The sequence below is a fragment of the Pavona decussata genome, unplaced genomic scaffold (assembly GCF_977016875.1).
Source record: "Pavona decussata unplaced genomic scaffold, jaPavDecu1.1 SCAFFOLD_219, whole genome shotgun sequence".
NCBI classification, from domain to species: domain Eukaryota; kingdom Metazoa; phylum Cnidaria; class Anthozoa; order Scleractinia; family Agariciidae; genus Pavona; species Pavona decussata.
Genome location: NW_028145624.1, coordinates 1118388 through 1138098, shown reverse-complemented (window position 1 = coordinate 1138098; position 19711 = coordinate 1118388). Strand labels below are relative to the sequence as shown.

Here is a 19711-nt window from a genome sequence, read left to right as displayed (position 1 = left end):
GAATATGCGGGAAAAGAAGATCTTGGCAATTAGCAAGTGTTATTAAAATTCAAAAAGAAAATTAAGGGTAACCACACATTTTTCAGTGATAATTAAGTTTCAAGTTGGAAAAAATTCCATACATTGTTGTGTATTTGAAAGCTTTTTAGAAATGCTATGAATTAATTATCTCTGAAAAATGCATGATTACCACCAATTTTTTTTTTTTTAATTTCAATAACAATAAAGAATTGAAAAATTGTCAAATACTTGTGAAATGTTCGTGGCTAGTCTGACGCAGCGTTTCGACTCAGTCAAGAGACTCTTTAGAGACCTTCAGAATTTATAGGCAAACTCGTTGAGCATCACGCCCTTCAAAATCTTCTTTGCGACATGGTAATAAACCGCGCAAAAATAACTTTGAATTAGCAGGTACCGTCCTTAAGTTAAAACAAACGGAAGTTGAAATAAAAATAAAATAAATGACTTTATTTAAGTGTCGAAGTATTTAGCACTATTGTACTAATTGGGGACACTATAAATTAGTGAAATAAATATACAAACTGAACATAACATATGTTAAAAAAGCCCAACTGGTGTAAGGCAAAACCAGTTGGCTATTTACAAAGCATGGCCTTGGATTTGAAAACGGGGCTACCGTGAAACAAATCTAAGTGGTCAGAACGGGACCACAAGTCCGGCGCCCTAACTACTAGGCATCGCTGCCTCTTCTGGTGAAGACACGAGGTTAGCCTATAACTTTTTACAACGATACGCTTACTTGGGTAAGTAGTAAGCAACACAGCAAGGTAACGCTTAATTCAGTCATAAAGATGCGAGGGAAAGAGAAGCAAGTCGAGCTTTTACTGTTTTGACTTGTAAGTTGTGCAATAATCCGCCATCTAACTTCAGTTCTTTTCAATCTGTAAATTCCGTAATTAAGAACGGTGTGTAAGTTTCACTTATATGAACTGGCGGTAGCTTGCCCAAAGTAGACTTCTAAATAGGGACCTTCAGCAGTGACGGCGATGACGGCAACGAGAACGACAGAAAACAATAGTTTTGATAAGCAAAACACAGGCTTTGCACGTGCGTTATAAACTTTGGCACATTCCTTTGTCACTCTCTGCAAAATAACGACGTGAAATGACCACATTGAAGGTTTTATGGTGAACATGAACGCATGATTAATTTTACTTTCTCGTTCTAAACTTTAAAGCAAGATATCTTAAGCTCATTTGTGTTAGACTGTTTTGGGAACATTTTGCTACTATTTCAAAACAGCAACTAATTGGTAAATGAGGAGCTTTACGAAACGTCAGCTAGTTCTAGATACCCGCCACTTGAGCCATTTGACTCAAGGTGCTTCCTTTTCTAATCACCAGTGCATCAAAGCTATCGAATTCATCAACCTCTCCATTTTTCAAAACCAAAATCTTGTCACAGTCTCTAATTGTGTTCAAACGATGAGCTATGGTGATCACTGTGGAGTCTTTCAGTTTCTCACGCACTACCTTCCAGATTGTTTGTTCTGTGTCTGGATCCACATGCGCAGTTGGTTCATCCAAGATGATGATCTTGCTCCTCTGCAACAACACACGAGCCAAACAGATCAACTGTCGCTCTCCTACGCTGACATTTGCACCTTGTTCCAACAACTTGTAATGCAGCTGTCCCTCCAGGCTTTGCACGAAATCTTTTAGTTGCACATCCTCCAAGGCTCGCCATAAATCTGCGTCTTTGAACTGCTCCATAAGGTCGAGGTTTTTCCTCACTGATCCACTAAAAAGGACAGGGTGCTGGCCAAGAAGGGATGTGCATCTCCGAGCTTCTCGGAGATTGATCTCCTTTATTCCAACTCCATCAAGTATTATTTCCCCATCAGCGTCTGGCATGCGCATAATAGCTGCCACAAAAGATGACTTTCCTGCACCCGTGCGGCCTGCAACACCGATCTTTGCTCCTCCTTCGATGTTTAAGTTAATTTTCTTCAACACTTGAGGTCCTCCAGGATAGTATGTCAGTGATACGTCTTGGAATGTGATATTTCCTTCGTGTGGCCAGTGTTTCGGGGGAAGTCGTTCCACTTTGTATCCAGGCTCAGATTCTAGTTTGGTGTACGTAATGACTCGTTCAACTGACGTCATTAAATTCTCAACGTCTGATGTTTTTCTAACAGTGTATTGTATCAAGACTATGGTCTGTGTAACGTAAACCAAGGCAAGTCCGGCAAAGGCTGATTGATAAAAAGAGAGAGCATTTTATTGGTGAAAAAATTGCAAAGCCGAGTATACAATGTACCATAATATATGCACAACAACTGCTTTATTAATTCGTGTTCTCCATACCCACTTGTAATCAATTTCTTTTTTTTCTCAAAAAAAAAAAAAAAAAAAAGGCTGGAGAAAAAAGTCTAAATTGAGTGATTGGGGAATTTTCGTAGTTTTTTTGTGACTTAATTCATCCGTTACGTTCGAAGAAAAGGTGGTGTAATTCAAATGCCTCAAAATGGGTGTGCAAATTACCAGTCAATTTAGACCGGAAATGAACTTTTCCCATGTAATAGGCTTCGAACTAAGAAAAAGACGCAAGTGCGTTACACACGCTTATTCTCCCTTTTTTCGAAAAAGCTAAGAACATTGCAGACAGATGTTATCAAAAAGAAAAGGAAAAAAGGGTTGTTTAGTTGAATTTTGGAGTGCAGGCAAGTTAGCCGTAAGTTGATGTCATTTCTATAAATTTGCTGCCTTCGACGACGTCTCGAAAGGACTTCAATGACTGGTCCAAGCTAGTTTCGAGGTATGTTTGAATTAATGTCTAGACGGTTGGTAAAAAAGTGAAATATCGAAATTTGAAGTTATGTTACATGTAGGATTATATTATGAAAAGTGTCCGTCATCGTGGTTTGAAATGATAGCTGAGTTTAATCGTTTGAGTCACGATTGAGCCATAATCTGCAAAACGCGGTATTTTCAAGTGCCCCTGTCAATCGATCGAAACACCTCATAACTAAACCACTCAGTTATCTCTCAAGAAAAGAAACACCTCTCATCAGTTCTTGTTTCTAACGGTTATCCGTTTTCGTTTGTGAAAAAAAAAAAGAAACAAACAGCCACAAAAGAACCTGCACCTTAAATTAAATCTACTGTGGTGCTACCATACGTCAAAGGGTTATTAGAGGCTCTTCGCCGTTGCCTACATCAGCAGGGCATACGGACAATTTTCAGATCTGACACAGCACTTAGATCGCACCTAGGGCGACCTAAGGACACTGTCGATCAAGCAAAACAAGACGGACCGGAGTAGTCTTCAAGCTTCCCTGCGAGTGTGGCAAGGTCTATATTGGAGAGACGGGTAGATCTATGCATGAACGGATTAAAGAACACGATAGAGACATACGGCTTGCTCGAACCAAATCCTCCGCCGTTTCAGAACACAGCAATGCGACGGGCCATTATCCATTCTGGGATGAGGTTAAGTTTATTGACCGAGACCCACTTGGTACACCCGTAGGGTTAAAGAGGCTATTCACATAAGACTTCACCCCGGCAACATCAACAGGGATAATGGGATTGAAATTCCAGAAGCGTGGATGCCCACGATCAAACAACACAACAGCGGATCGGTACCAAGGCGGACCGCCGAGGGAACTATTTCTTGTCTGAACGACAAGGATTGAAATCCTCCAATCAAAAACGGCCTAAGAGAGGATCGAAACGCACCAATCAACACAAACCAAGGTGCTATTTATAGTGTTACGCAATCAGTCGACACCTTCGCCCGATGAAGACCAGCAGCGTAGCGGTCGAAACGTCGCGATCCACATCTATGTGACTCAATCGTGAGACAAACGATGAAACTCAGCTATCATGGAGGATTATGTCATAAAACACCAGGATTCCAAATCCGGATTAACCGTTGTTCTCAAAACTTTTATTTTGGAATTGTTCAAGTGTGGTTTGGTAACTCTCCCCTTGTGTTAAAGTGATATTTTAAAATGAATTTCTTTTTTAAGATAAAAATATCAAAACGTCAATATCTCGTTGACTTATGCTGATTTTTCTTGATCGTTCCTGAAAGTAAATAAACAAATTAAACAATACCAACCCGCATCTTGAGACACCAGAATTGCAGCAAGGGCCACTGCGCCAATCAACAGTGCCGCGAGCAGGTCCAAACGGAAAGCGAGCCATCGTCCACCTCCCACCACCATAATTAATGATCGGTTATGAACATCTTGATACCTGCAACGAGAAATCTGTGATCACTTTTAAAATGGCCCTAATTCGGAATCGGTCGCCCTTATCTGTATGAATCTTGAGAATCATGTATTATTCAGTGAATGACACAGGCGTACTTGGAAAAGGAAATCCGAGTGCTCCTATCAGGAGTCGAACCTAAGACCTTCCCATTACTAGACTCGTGGGAGCTACATGTAGGCCATTAAACTAGCTTCATGGGACAAACATCCTGCATTCTGCCAGGATTTGAAAAGGACCTTTCCTCAAATGAGGGAGGGAACTATATAATGATAATTGAACTGACTGGAATCCAATTCTGTCTATATTTTTATTCACGAAAATGATTAGCGACCGCCGAATTCGACGAACCTGGAAAATATGTTGCAACCAAACTCGTATAAAGGCGAAAATTTGTATTCTGGGAGCAGATTACTGTGGTTTGTCTTTTGAATGTGGGTCATTTTTTCCGCTTTTCGATTTTTCTGAGATGTTGTTAATTTTGTTTACTCAGGAAGCCATGGTCATGGTCTCCTTTGTTTTGTTATGGCTGTTAATTTAACGGACGGCGACATTACGTTTTAAAAATGGTTTCAATTTGTAATCTAGACATTGGACGAAAACCTTGCCTGGAAAGATTTAAAAAGCGGTTGAGGGGAATCCACAACAAAAATTAAACTAAATGGTAGGGTACAACCTTGAGATTTCTCCCGTGGCACGGCATGGTATGGTTGCTTTCCCCTCACAACAAGGTAGCTTGAGGTACAAAAAGAATAAAAACGAGGATCCCTTGGGTACGATGAAAATGTCACAACATTGTTAATTAATTTATAATTGGACACCGTCTTCGTTATGGTCCTCACCGAACCGTCATGATCACGGGAATTCACTTGCTGTGAATCCCTGGGCTACTACTTTAGCTGCTGAAGTTGAAAACCTGAACAGCTATAAATCTGTATCCAACAAACCCGAGTCTTTGTTGGTGGATCGTTGTAATGGCTCGGGAACTTTAGCGAAAAAAAAAATGCCCGAGAGCTAGCCCATCACGAAAAATGTTGTATTTCATCGTTATTTCCGTGAAAGTTCTACATACCTGTAAAACCGGTCCAGGAAATCTCTTTGTCTTCGTCTAGTCCGAATCGTGTCCAGCCCATCAACGGTCTCCGAAACATGAGAAAAAACAGGACTTCGACAAATCGACTCTAACCTTTTGATCTGTCTGGATGTCTTTAAGTAATACCTTGAAATACTCACGGCGAACACAATCAATGGGACAACAACAAATAGAAGCCAAGGATTTGCGACGACAGGAACAAGAAATCCCGTCACCACAAACAAAAACATTTGGATGGATATTAGAAATATTTTAGGTAATACTTCGTCCAAATAGCCGATGTCTTTAGAGAACCGATTCATGATTCTTCCCACGGGATTTGAATCAAAGAACAGGATTGGTGCTTTTAAAACAGCCACAATCATTTTCTCATGAAGACGCTTAGAACATTTGACAGAAGCCACCAGGAATGCATATGCTCGAAAGATGGCGAATATCAGAGATGAACCGACCAAACAACCATAGATAATAAGATTTATCTTGTTTTGCTGAGCATCTGGGTGCATCTTTGTGAGAAAAGAGAGCCACACATCAGGGGAGACTATCATTGCTGAAAAAACAACAACAAAAAGCAGAAGATCAGACATCAATGATTCAGTGCTACCGTGTTTCATCTCTGGACCGGAAGAATTTTTTCTGAAATTTGATGGGGAACCGGAAACGTATCAAAGCAAAATTTACAGAAATCTGCATACTAGTAAGCTGGAAATACAAGGCATCCCCGGAAGTATGTCAAAAGAGTTCACTTTAATTTTATTTAACAAACCCTGTTTTTATTATATATTGACCTCCGATACAGCTGTGTACGTGTCTCCCTGATGCTAAAAGGTATAAATTAAGTTGACAATTATGATTGCTGTTATTTCAGTTAGTTGTTAATCAGTCTAACTTCTCAACCGGCAACCGAACAAGCAGCTCAGAGCTGTGAACAAATTTGTCGTCACTTACCTTGGCTAATAATACATAAACAGCTTATTGCTAAGATCATAAGGGAAGACAATCCGCTTCTAAAGTAGTTCCAGTAATGCTCAGATGATACAACTCCGATTACGCGATCTTCTTCTGAAATTTGGAGACCTTGGGCCTCATCGGTTTGGGGAGCAATTCTACCAAAGCTGTCCGAAGCTTCATCCGTCTCATCGTTTTCCCAATCTGTGCTGTTCTTTGGCTTGTTTTCGCCCAATTTCTTATAAAGTGGGTCAACTGTCTTATTCAGAATAAATTTTTCTTTTAACTCAGTGAAGCTTCCTTGTCCCAACACCTGACCTTTGTGGAGCACAATCACGTTATTGGCTTCCCGCATGTGCTGTTCTTGATGTGAGGTAATCAGCCGCGTTTTCTGACCCAGGAGGCCCTTGACGCATTTTTCAAAAATATGTTTGCTAACTTTGAAATCCACAGCACTCAGGGGGTCATCCAACAGATAAAGGTCTGCATCAGCGTACACTGCGCGTGCTAAGCTTACTCTGGCCCGCTGACCTCCACTTAGAACTTCACCGCGTTCTCCAACAATCGTTTGATCGCAGTCAGGAAACTGCTGGATGTCCAGGTTCAGGGCGCATGCGTCAATAATTCTGGCGTACTTGGCTTCATCATATGCTTCACCAAACAGAATGTTTTCTCTTATAGTTCCAGAGAAGATCCAAGCTATCTGAGGAACAAACACAAGAGCTCCTTTGTAGCTTATTTGTTCTGTTGAATCTTCGAATTCGCCTGCGATTGCTGAGAGAAGGGTAGACTTTCCACTCCCTACTGGTCCAGTGATAACCGTTAAGCTTCCTGACTGGGCGGTAAACTCGACATCTTGTAAAATAAACTCATTTTCGCGTTTCGTTTGTTTCTTTGTAAGCCCCGTCACCCGTAAAATCGTTGTTTTTTTCAAATCTTTCATGTTACCTGGTAGTGAAATCGCTTGATTTTCTACGGGAAGATCCATTCGATTATTTGTTTTTAAACTTAGAAGACTTCTGTCGCTGTCACTACCGCTTTTAAAATCACAGTTTAAAGATAGATTCTCATCTGAAACAAGGAAGTCTTCTATTCTGGCCAGTGAGGCATACGCGTCGTATAATTCCAGCAAACCATAAGCCACGTGCAAGCAAATGGAATTTCTTAATAGGCCCATAAAACATACAAGCGTGAAAACATTAACAGGAGTAAGAGGCTGACCAGTTAGTACCAGAGTGAGTACAGACAGCAGGGTCGCCATTGGTGTTGAAGTGTACTCCAAAGCAGCAACACCTGATAAAACGGCGCTCTTCGTATTGATGAAGCCTAATTCTTGTCTGCAATAAAAAGAGACACAAAAACTATAAAGGATATAACACAGCATAATGCAACAAAATAGCACCCTTATGCTAATAGGACCGGACACTACTATACTTTAGAAGAAGGTTCCGTCAAGAGCCCATCCGCTCCTGGTTATATGAAATTTCCAGTTGACCTCATCTAGTCATCTCCTTATAAAGCCGGACCCGAGCATGCAGTAAAGCGGTCGAAACGCTGAGCCATAACATTGTGTTGTATATTATAGGACGCGTACATTCTCATGCAGGAGAGGTCATCTATTTGCAGCAAAGTTGAACCTTTTAACGTGGAACCCCCCCCCCCCCCCCCCTCCCGCCTTACGACCACCTCGTTATCACGACTACTTATTTGTGCCCCGAACGAATTTAAATTCCAATCATTTACTAGTTTTAGTTTTACAGCCACGTTAATCTGACCCCTCTTTATTACGACCACATTTTCATGGCACGAAGGTGGTCGGTTTTTTTGTGTTTAAGATGAATGGCTGGGCCCCCGTAGAGTGAGTTCAATGCCCACCAAACATACCGGCTAATCCCATCACACAACAGTAGGTTCACCTTAAATGGGTAGTGCACCAGCACCTCAAACTTCACCGAGGGATCGAACTTCGCTAACTACAAACACAGTACAGGACAAACACATTCACAGGGCAAAACAGGACAAAAGAATAAGTTAAAACGGAAGGAACTGCTAACATAAACACACTCACTCAAGCACACCCAGTACAACCAATTAAGGCGACCAGGACAAAAACATACTTATTTAAGCAAACCCAGTGTGACCAATGAAGGCCACTAGGACAAAAATATAAACACACTCACTCAAGCAAGCCCAGTGCAACCAACTAAAATGACTAGGAAAAAAGGCACACTGACTCACTTAACAGATTCACCCAGAAGAACCGGGGTCACCGAGTTCCTACCAGCGAAGAAAAAGACAAGCATCAACAACAGGACAGACAAGACCGCTTGCACTCCACTGCCGATGAAACTAACGACGACGGCGGCGGAACCGAAACCTCTTAAATAAAGTAGAAAGGTGATAAGCAACGCAGGCCTTAACATTCGTAATGACATCATCATCACCAGGACGAACATCACGAAAACGATAGTCATAACGAGAAAGGCAAATGAAGAACTTACAACAATGAAGCAAATAGACAAAAATACGCGGGACACGCCTCAACTCATCAGAAATGAGAAATAGGACGTGACGACGTACAAAGGAGAGAAGGATGAAAAGCGAAAACGAGGACATGAGGGTCTGTAATCACCACAGGACACTCTGGGCCAGAGGACAACGAAAAAGCAACTTCGCGGCAGTTTCCAAAACAGGACCACAAAAACAAGGCAAATGTAACGTGTAACCAAAGGACAAAAGACGGTCAATCGAGATAAAAAAAAAAAAAAGAAAAGAAAGGCTGCTGCCAGGTAGTAGACCAATAAAGAACTCCATAAGAGGGAAGAAACTTGTCAACACAGTGTGGAATAGACTGATGTTCAGATAACAGATAGACATAACAAAACTTGGTCGACATACCAAAGGGCACATAGAGATGATAGGGAGAGGAAAAACCTATCACAAGACAAGAACGAGAAGAAGAAAAAGCACCGTCCATCGCACGCAACGCCAGCAGAAGAAAACAAAAAAAGAAACGGAGGTAGCGCCCGAGGATTAAAACGAAAAGGACTTGACAAAACACGAAGAGGAGAAGCACTAAAAACAGACCGAAACCAGTAGGAAACAGAAAAACGCTTGACCACTGAACAATTAAAGACCAGACTTTAAGTTTAACATCGAAAACATTAAAACTACCGGCAAAAGTGGGCTCAACAATAAGAGAACTAGGAACAACATCACGTTTGCCCTTCCAGGATATATCAAAAGCAAGCTTACAAAGATCAGATGAAACCCAGGGAGGTACGTGAACTAGAGAAGCCACATACCACACCCTGGAAAGAGCTAAAGCATTAATCACAAGGGCTCTACCCCTATATGATAGAGAGTGGCCTTTCCAAGAGGCAAGAGTGTTCTCTATAGAACAAAGAAAGGAAGAAAGGAAGGGTCAAACCCATCTTGAGCAAGGTTGCCCGCATAAAATCCCAGTCAACACGGTCAAAGGCCTTTTTCTGGTCAAGAGAAAAGAGCAACGCGCACGTTGGGTAAAGCGGCATAGTCCACGACATCCCGCCTAAAAGCCACATTCTCTCCGATAAAACGTCCAGGGACTCCATACGTCTGATCCTCAGCAACGACAAGATGAATTACCTTGAGAAGTCCGGTAACAGCGATCACACTCGAAACAAGTTTATAATTAACTTTAAGAAGAGTGATCGGCCTCCAATTACATGGATCAAGACTATCACCCTTCTCAAAAGAGGAGCAATAACATCTCTGCTCTGAGAGAGGGACAAGCGACTAAAATCATAGCAAGAATCCAAGACAGACACTAAATCAGCTGCAGGCACACTCCAAAACTTAACATAGAATTCCATGGGAAGGCCATCTCACAGAGAGCAGCATAACAGTCGTCGAGAAAAAGGTGACCTTCAAAAACCTCTGCCTGATCCGCCGGAAAGCAGAGGAATCAGTAGGACAAGAAGTGAAAAGCAAGGAGTGAAAAGTAGAGAAAGAACAACATAAGCTTTCAGGATGACAGACAAAAGCACCATCAACCGGCAGAGATTCAGCGATCAGCAGACCTCTTTTTCTCCAGACGGAAAAAATAGGCTGAAGACGACACCCCCTCCTTAACCCATCTCCCCCAAGAACGAACCCGGGCCCCCCTCGCAGCTTCCAAATCGAACTTAGTAAACTCAGCCAGATCAGAATTGTAAGGCCTGACACAAGAGACAACACCTCTGTCCACACGGGACTTGAGGCTGTCGACAAGTCGCACAAGAAGGTCACGATCTTGAGAAGGCAAATGACAACGGAAAGAACAGTTTCGGATGGTGAGGCCCCTTGATACGGCTCTTCCCCTCCTCCCACCACTTTGCTAACGAGGGGCTATCGATATGGCGGTTCTTTCAGGAACGCCAAAGGGAAGAGGCCGATTCCACATACGCATCATCTTCAAGACTTCCAAAATCCTGGTCCAGGTGGGATGACATCAGGAACAGAAACGCAAAGTTGGGCAGCACAATGATCAGAAAAGGGACAAGGAAGAATCTCAAGACGAAACAGGCGAAACCCAAGCAAAAGAACAACCAAAGAGATGAATACGAGAAGACAAACAACCATGGCCATCCCATCTAGACGAGGTAAAGGTAGAAGAAGACGTATGAAGATAACGCCAGATATCAAGAAAGCAACAGGAATCGAAGAGATGAGCTAAGGAGACAATACTCTCCGGGAGAACGATCGTCCTGAAGTATGAAACAGTGTCATTCAAGTCTGGGCAATATTTTAGCGCTCATTACGTCTTACCTAGTAACCAATTGCAAGCATAGCGCTTAATACGTTTATGGAGGGAACAAACTAACTGCTGTATACCATGACTTTATGAATATATATTTCTAGTTTCTAGGTACTTGTAGACTCTCTAGCATACTCAGGGCTTATTCATACCTTCTTAAATGTTTTATTCTCTCTTGGTATTGATCCTCCCATGCATGCGTTTTGATGGCACGTATCCCACGGACCACCTGGTTCATCAACGAGAGGCGCTTGTCGGAAACCACTGCTATGCGCAAGCGCAGTGTAGCTCCAGCAAATGACAATCCAGCGAAATATGGCACAAGAAAACACAGGAAAAGAATTCCCAGGAGAGACTGCCAGCCAATCAAATAGACGAGTAAAAATGTTACTACAACTATTTCAAAACACGACATCACCCAGTAGAAACCCCACTTGATAGCTTCCTGCTCCAATCGTTGAACATCGTTCGAGACAAGGTCAATTATATGACCTGTGGTTAACTTTAATAACGCATCCCTCCGAAGAAGAAGCGTCTGGAAATAAAAAAAGCCAGATTTGCCTGTCAACAAATAAACTCCATGGCAAGAGAAACTGAGTGCACTGACTAAAGAGTGAGGCGGCCGAGGATGAGTGGGATGAACAGCAATGTTAAATGAATCACTTAGTTTGTAAATCGTTGTGACGATGTTCTGTTGAAAGGGAAAAGGACTAAATGGACTGATGTCACTCAAAACAACCCACAAAGTAAAAAGTAATTCATCTCATTTCTAGTCTTATTAGCCTGCGTAGAAAAAGTTTCCGTTGTGGTTTTGTGCCTTTATCGCTGAATGAACGTGCGGAAACTGGAACAGAGCGAAAAAACAGAGGAAGTAGGGAGGGGAGAGGAGGAAACGCTTGCTTCGCAGGCTATGAGGTAACTTCACAAGCGTAGTTTGTTTCCCCATGTAGCTGTTGTGCGTGATCACGCCCACTACTCGGGGGTTCTTTTTCATATCAGATACATTGAAGACCATTAGAATTTTGATAGATTTCCTTACACCTAATGCGCAGGTTCACCACGTGATCTTGGCCCTTAACTAACACGTGAAGAATATTTAAATATATAATTTAGGGCTTTATAGACGATCGGATTACTTGTGCTTTAGATTGTCTTTAGATAGCTTTTGTTAACTTACTTTCATGTAAATTAGTCCTTTGAGGGCGCTGCTTATTCTGATACCCCACACTTCACCTCTGTATGCAAACTGGTGTGAGCAGAGGTCACGGGTCAAAGACGTAATGAGCATGGCTAAAGCACATCCATAGAGGCGATAACTATGCTGTGACTCAGTTGACAACAGGGACGCCATGAAATATCCAAGAAGTAACGGTTCAAGAATGCGACAAACTGCATTCGAGGTGCCAAATAAGATAAGGATTAGAACATCTTTAGCAGGAAACATCTTCATAACGCTTTTCCAAAGTCTGGGTTTTTTTCCCTTTTCTTTGCTATCTGTGATTTCTTCATTCCATTTTCTTGTAAGTTTTTCAGTTTGAAAGCAAGTGGTGTTTTCTGCTGAAAGAGGTATGAAGTCAGATTCGTCAAGCGTTCTTTCATTTCCCGTCTTGAAGACGCTGTTCATCCATTGAAAGAGAAGAGGAGACACGAAGTTGTCTTTTTGTACATCTGCATCGTTGTTGATCTTCTTATATCCATTTCTTGCCATGACCTTCAGTTCTAGAGTTGGATTAATAAAGAAAAAAATTTAAAAAAATGACCTGCAACGGGATCTGATCATTAAATTTGTGCACTGGGAATGAGATCTGGGGGGAAATGTGGGCTGGAAGCTGGCATTTGAGCAAATTTTTGGTTGGTAAATCGGATTTCAGCTTATTTATATTTCACAAGCGAGACTGAGCGAATGAGGCAGCACAAACCTTTCAAAGTTTCCCACGTAAAAGCCGCCAAGTTAATACACGAACTCCGGAAGCGATCGTTACTGACGCGTTTTACAGAAGATGAGTGTTCTTGGATCACAAACATCAAACTGATCACGAATAAATAAGACCACTGCCTTTGTTAGGAGCATAACCATATTCTACTGAAAAGGATACAAAGCTCTCGTGAATGCGTGGGTGAATGCCTGATTTCACGGTATATGACTAGATGTACCACACTTACGTCTGTGCTCATTCTCTAGTGTATCGCCTTATGCTCGTACAATGTTTAAAAAATTATCTGTCAGGTATATGACCTTCGTTTTCAAAAGAGCACTGACGTCAAACGAAAATCAAGAGAGGAATACAGGGGCACCCTGCTTTACGGAAAGTTGTGTTTGTTTCGACCAAAACTGATATATTTTCTCTTACATTAGCGCGCTTAATACGCTGCCGGTTATCTGCGCACTGTATGAATTGTCTAATATTCAGTCCATCTGGCTGAACCACAGACTGAAAATGTCAGTGCAGAGCAAAGTCACAGACTATTTTAGATGACTACGTTGTAAGGCGCGTTTGAAGTACTGAGAGAACATTAATTTTAGTGTCAGTCTATTTTAATGAGCGGAAGTCTTCTAGCATCGATTTTTTGTTATTAAACTTAACTTTTAATATGGCTAGGCAATGAGTTACTTGTGTCAGACTGGAAATGACCAAAAACAGGGGAGTCACCGACTTCGTTTCAGAAGTATGTCATCTGAAAGACCGCCATAGTTTCGAAAAATTGGTCTTTTTTACTCCACTGGCCCCAGTGTCTGTTAGTCTAACTCAAGAGAGGATGAAGGTACCTTCATCCTCTCTTGTCTAACTATATTGCATTAGATTTCCTAGAATGAAACTTTCTATGCCAAATTGTATGAGTTGGTCTTTCAACAGTCATTCAACCTGTTCAAACGGTGTCGTATTTGCAAACCCTGAAGGCCACAAGTTAGCGGGATTCAGATGTCGCGTTGGAAGAAGAATGGGACAATTCTTGACTTTTGTTCATTTTTTTCACAATCTGTGGCGAATTGGAAAAGAAAATTCCTGATCCATCCATCCATCCATCCATCCATCCATCCATCCATCCATCCATCCATCCATCCATCCATCCATAAAACACTGTACAGTAGGGAGGTTGCGAATAAATAAATAAATAAATAAATAAATAGATAAATAAATCGCGTCAATGTATTTAGCGCAGAGCCGGCTAATTGGGGACACTTTCCAGATCGAATTGGAATTTAGAAGTGCAGGTAACAACGTTCTGTTGGTATGCTTGAGGCTCTGTATCAATAAAACATGTATCCGTGACGTTTACTCTGAACGTCGGCTTAATACAGACACCCGGATAATACGGACACTTTTGCGTGTCCGTATTCACGGTGAACTGTGTTCCTGATTAAGAGTGATTTCCATATGATAATTGTGAAAATATTGATATTCTTTGCGGTTGGGAGATTGCAGCTATCATATGGGATCAGGCTCAACATATATATCTATATTTTTAAGTTTATACGATCAATGTGATGATAGCAAAACTGCTGGGTGTTATATTCTCTGAGTACTTTTATATAGTCAGTCAGAGTTGTGATCATTTCCCTAATTATGCATCACTGACCATTGGCCAAAGACCGACTGAGAAAGCATAGTTCCTAATTGCTGATGCGTAGAGCCTTGAGTAGAAGAGCTGGGTGTGTATAACAGCTAGTCTGAGAAAGCGTTGTGTTTGTTCCCTCATAATGTACGAGTACCAAAAATTTACTTGATCCAACATTCAATGTATCGCAGTTGTTCGTTGTAAATTACCAGTTGATGCTGTTAGCTGATTTTTGCCGGTAAGTAGAGTTGCGTGCGTGGATCCAGGCCGGCGGAGCAGAATTTTATGCACCATTGATTGAGAAAGCAATGCTTATGTTTTGTCACAGGTATGTGAGGTGAAAATCGTCTTTGAATGGATCTAATATAACGTCAGGACTCGATTTTAATTATTTTGAATAGGTGATCGATCGACGCCTGTGAAGTTGCGAGATGCGTTTGGGTGTTAACTGGAGATTGGCGATTCCGTGCTGAAAGCTTCCAAATTTATTCCGCTTAGGGATGACCCGGGGATGTGAGATAGATAAACATTTCCTTGAAAACTTCTTTTAAGAAATTTGAGCTGTTGTAAATTGTTAGGAGAATCGCCCTGCATCGCCGCGCTCTCTCTCTCTCTCTCTCTCTCTCTCTTTCTCCTAATGATTGGGAAAAAACTGCGAAACCTAATACCGAACGGGGTGAACCTGAACTAAAGAACATCCAACCCCGAGGAACAGAAATGTTTACATCTCAACTCTACAACCTGCTTACGAATTTCGTATCCAACATAAGGAAGAGTAGCAAAAGCCGTGCAATAAAAAATCACTCAAAACTCACCGGGCGGTTATAAACCTTGAAACAAGACGTTCGACGAATCAAAAGGAATGGTTGGTTGGTTTCTTGTTGTTATTCGATGCTCTTCAGTTAAATTTAATCAGTGTCTCTGAAACTAGCCTTATTTGCATGCCTACCCATTTAGATTACCATGAGAATAAAAAGAAGACAAACCCCTTGTCAACGGTCTGAAGCGGTTCAGCACCCACGAATCAAATCCTCTACCAAGTGAGACGTTATTTTCACCCCTAGTCAATGAAGCAGGGAACTGATGGACCGTCAGTTTCATCATGTGCAAAAGACTCCTAGAGACGTATTACCCGTCCCGAATAAACTTGAGCAATGCAAGCAATCTTTAGTTTGTACGATCATGTAGTGTTTCGTAGTTTTAGTCAGTGTCTAGTAGGATAAAGACAGATACAAGAAAGCTTTGGTGAAGCTTATCCAATCGAGGAAACTATAGTCTTTAAAGCGTCTTTCAGCGAAATGCACTAAATTGATGGAAGAATAATTTGTCTCAAGTTTAGCTCTGAAAGGCTTTTTGATAGCCACTATGATATTAAATGTGAATTAGGGAGAAACGAAGACTCGGAAAAAAATCCGGGTCCCAGATGGGATTTGAACCCACAACCCTCCGTGATCTAGTCGGATGCTCTAACCACTGAACTACTAGCCTCCCACGCAGACGTTCTTAGGGGTTCGTCACGCGGGGCAGGAACGCGTGACGAACCCCTAAGAACGTCTGTGTGGGAGGCTACTAAACTACTGGAGACTCTATGGTGAGCAAGGGTCAAATTGTGGGTATCGACTGGAACCGCATCGCACGGCTACACAGTCACGTACCTCCTCATATGAACTCACTAACAGCATTGCGCTGTCACATTAAGGCATTTGGCAGATATGAACTCACTAACAGCATCACGCTGTCACATTAAGGCATATCGAGATGCGTCCAACCAAGAGTCAACCAACCTCCCAAGTGAGCGTACTAACGGAGAAACAACAACAACAGGATATTTAATGTGAGTTCAAATGTGCTAGATAAATGTGGCAGCGCGATGCTGTTAGTGAGTTCATATGAGTCAGTACGTGACCGTGTAGCCGCGCAATGCGATTCCAGTCCCAGTACCCACAATTTAACCTTGTTCACCATGGAGTCTCCAGTAGCTCAGTGGTTAGAGCATCCGACTAGATCACAGAGGGTCATGGGTTCAAAACCCATCTGGGACTAGGATTTTTTCCGAGTCTTCGTTTCTCCCTAATTACGCGGAATGCCCGCAGGGCAGGCCGTGTCTAGGTTTGGGTCGGGTATCTTTTTTTTTCTTCTTCTTCGTTGTAGTCAGAAATCGCCAAATTATTTTATGCATTAAAATATGTCCTCCCCTAGTAAGGATGTATTGTTCTGATTGTCTTCAACAAAAGCAGGCCAATTAAAATCTGTTATTCGGGCACATATCACGAGAGAGGGGACCCACTCATCCCTTCCTGTGTGACGTCAAATCATTATTTGATTTATTCATTAAACCTTGATTAAATTCTATCCTCTCCCAGAAGGGATTTATTGTTCTGATTGTCTTGAACAAAAACAGCCCTATCAAAATCTATTATCGGCGCGTATATCACGAGGGAGGGGACCCACTTATCTCTACCTGTGTGACGTCAAAGCAAGTCATCATTTCGAAAAGTTGTTTTTGTTCAATGGCGGCCACATGTATGAATTTAAGACTCTAATCTGCTGTTTTCAGAGAGAAAACAAACCTTTTACAAGCGGTGAATCGAAATAATAACTTCTAGGTAGTACTCGACAGTTGAAACGGTAGAAATTGGGAGAGTTCACGGCGAAGAAACTCCGCTTTCAAAAACAGATCGAATAATCAACGCGAAGGATTAGAGCTATACGAGGCCAGACCAGTTCAGCGGGGTCATGACGTTATTGCAGAGTTATTTCTGGTATGATTCCTAGTAACACAACGATAAGTATCACGCAATATATCTGAATAAAACCATTCAGACAATTATTTCAATTGCCAAGGGAGGATAGTTTTTAAAATCTGCGAAACATACAATGGGGAATAATTGGGCTGTTTGGGGCTACATTAAGCATTCCGTGTTAATGCCATTAGCCGGGCATCTTGTTCACATTTAATATCCTGTTGTTGTTGTTTCTCCGTTAATCACCAGTGGTGGTTGGACACGGTCCGAAAAGCATCATGGTAGCAGTAATTGGCCAATCACATCACCGTATTCTTTCACCAGCGTTTTCATGAAGGATCTTCACGCGAATAATTCCTTCGTGTTATTCACTGTTTTATTCACTGTGAAGACGGCGTTTCTTCCAAATGAAAGCATTCAACAAGTGACGAGGTATGTAGGTGACCAGTGATTGTATTTTGTCATAATTTCCTTGATTATTGTCGTCAATATTCGACTTCCTCGCAGGCTTGTCCAATATGGCGGCTTTTCTCCACGTGCAATGATCAATAAACGCGTTTGCTTTTTGACGCTATATCGTCAGGGTTCCAAGAAAAAAAATTACACCATTTGTTTTATGGAGAGTTACTCTTGGATTTTAAGGCATCGCACCCCATCGCACCTCTCACCGTTTTTCTGCTATGTGTGTTTAAAGTTTGGCAATTGTGAGGAGCAAACAATGAGCGAGTCACGATGTAACATAAAGATTTATTGTGACGTTTTCCTTTTTGCTTGCTTTGTCTCTAGGTTAACAACTAAAGCTAAAGTGAAAGCTCCAGCATGCTTTGCGGACCGTGTCCAACCACCACTGGTTAGCCACTATGAGCAAGACTAAACATTGATTGAAAGTGTCTCGTTTTGTTGATAAAGTAATTTGGCTCCTGTAAAGAGATTCGAGTGTTGACGGTTCCAGCCGGTTAGGCCTGAGTGAGCAGTGGAGAATAAGTTAGTCGAATGAAAAGCGTTCGTTGATTTCGGTGGGTGTTTGCTCGAAACTTTTGCGGCTTTCTGTGTTAACATGATGTAGAAAAATGGTACAGACTGCCGTGTGTTTTTAAGAATGCTAAGCCGGGCAGGCGGTGAGGGTAAAAGGAGGAATGAGTGTGGCATCGTGCGGAATGGCATAATTATGCGAAATATGAGATATGTGGAATGACTTAAAGAAATAAATTAAATAAACAGCGCGTCCTGTTTTCGCGCCCATTTTATAAAAGCAGCAGTTTTTTCGATGTTTTGGTCTCCAGCCGAACATTAAACAACTAAACAACAGATCGAGGATTAGAAAATAAAGGCCTGGGATAGAACATGTCTGGTCGCTGGTTAGGAAGAAGTGAGAGTGAAGAAATCGATGAATACAAGGAAGCTATGAATAAATTAAATTTCCAGTTGACAAAAAGAACGTGGCAGCGCGATGCTGTTAGTGAGTTCATAGTCTGGACAAAAAGCAACGGCAGACTGAAGAAATACTGGAGAAATAACATTTCCAATGCCAAAATGAAACTGTTATGTGAGAAATTTTAAATTTAAACTCGGTCATTTTCTGGGACTGTGAACATTTAACGCTTACATAGTGTAACGAATATAAACAATTTGTAATTACTCATGGTAGTTCACTAAAAATATGTTCTTCTTTTTCTCACCTTACATTTCGTCGATTTACATACGCAAGTCACTGTTGAGCCGCTGAGCTAGCTAGCTATTCAATACGGCGATTAATGCAGGACATGTCAGTTCAGTTACGCGTTATCGAACTAAACATATCCGTCTTTAAGGTCTTTCAGTGCCAGATCTCCCAGACTTACTTCAGATTAAAAAGCAAAAAAGCCCTGGAACAACAAAGCAAATGACAAGTATGGTGTCTAATTATCGACAGCTTGTATGAAAGCTCGTGAAACTATTCTTAACACAAGTGCATTTTGCATGATTTTGGTCAAATTGTTGTTCAGACCCTTCAGATCTCAATATTGACAATATTAGTGAGCGCCAATTTTCCCCTTCGTGATAAATGAATCATCGATTATACAGGGTAAGAGAATTGATCCTTTATCGAGGGTTTATAAGAAGATAAAAAGAGACAAATGTTTATTGTTTGCCCTCAGTAAAGGATCAATCTTTTGTCCCGATAAGACTACACGCTGCACGTTCTTTTTGTCAACCGGAAGTCGCAAAGAGACCTATTAAGGAGAAAAGTGAACATGAAATTTAATTTAATTTAATTTACTACGGAGTTACAACTATGCATAGTTCCTCGAATGCGAAAACTATAAAAAGTTTTCATCGATTTCTTCACCCTCACTTTTTCCTAACCAGCAAT

At 41.5% G+C, this 19711-nt stretch overlaps 1 protein-coding gene across 1 annotated transcript; it reads right to left on the bottom strand.

The window, feature by feature from the left end:
• Positions 1-447: 447 nt before the first annotated feature.
• Positions 448-12764, bottom strand: LOC146459419 (ATP-binding cassette sub-family C member 4-like). Its single transcript, XM_085089451.1, has 6 exons — positions 12234-12764; positions 11209-11591; positions 6280-7616; positions 5311-5881; positions 4087-4223; positions 448-2215 (listed from the first exon to the last, which is right to left on the bottom strand). The coding sequence occupies exons 1-6, from the start codon at positions 12762-12764 to the stop codon at positions 1308-1310; spliced, it is 3867 nt and encodes a 1288-aa protein (XP_084945577.1). The 3' UTR covers positions 448-1307.
• Between the last annotated feature and the right edge of the window lie 6947 nt (positions 12765-19711).

Bases quoted from the DNA above. Each gene is read 5' to 3' on its own strand.
- LOC146459419 (XM_085089451.1), bottom strand. From the start codon at position 12,764: ATGGCAAGAAATGGATATAAGAAGATCAACAACGATGCAGATGTACAA. The intron at 11,592-12,233 runs GTAAGTTAACAA...TTTTATTTCCAG, and splicing joins AAGGACTAATTTACATGAAA to ACGCTTCTTCTTCGGAGGGA. The intron at 7,617-11,208 runs GTATGAATAAGC...TTTTTATTGCAG, and splicing joins AGAATAAAACATTTAAGAAG to ACAAGAATTAGGCTTCATCA.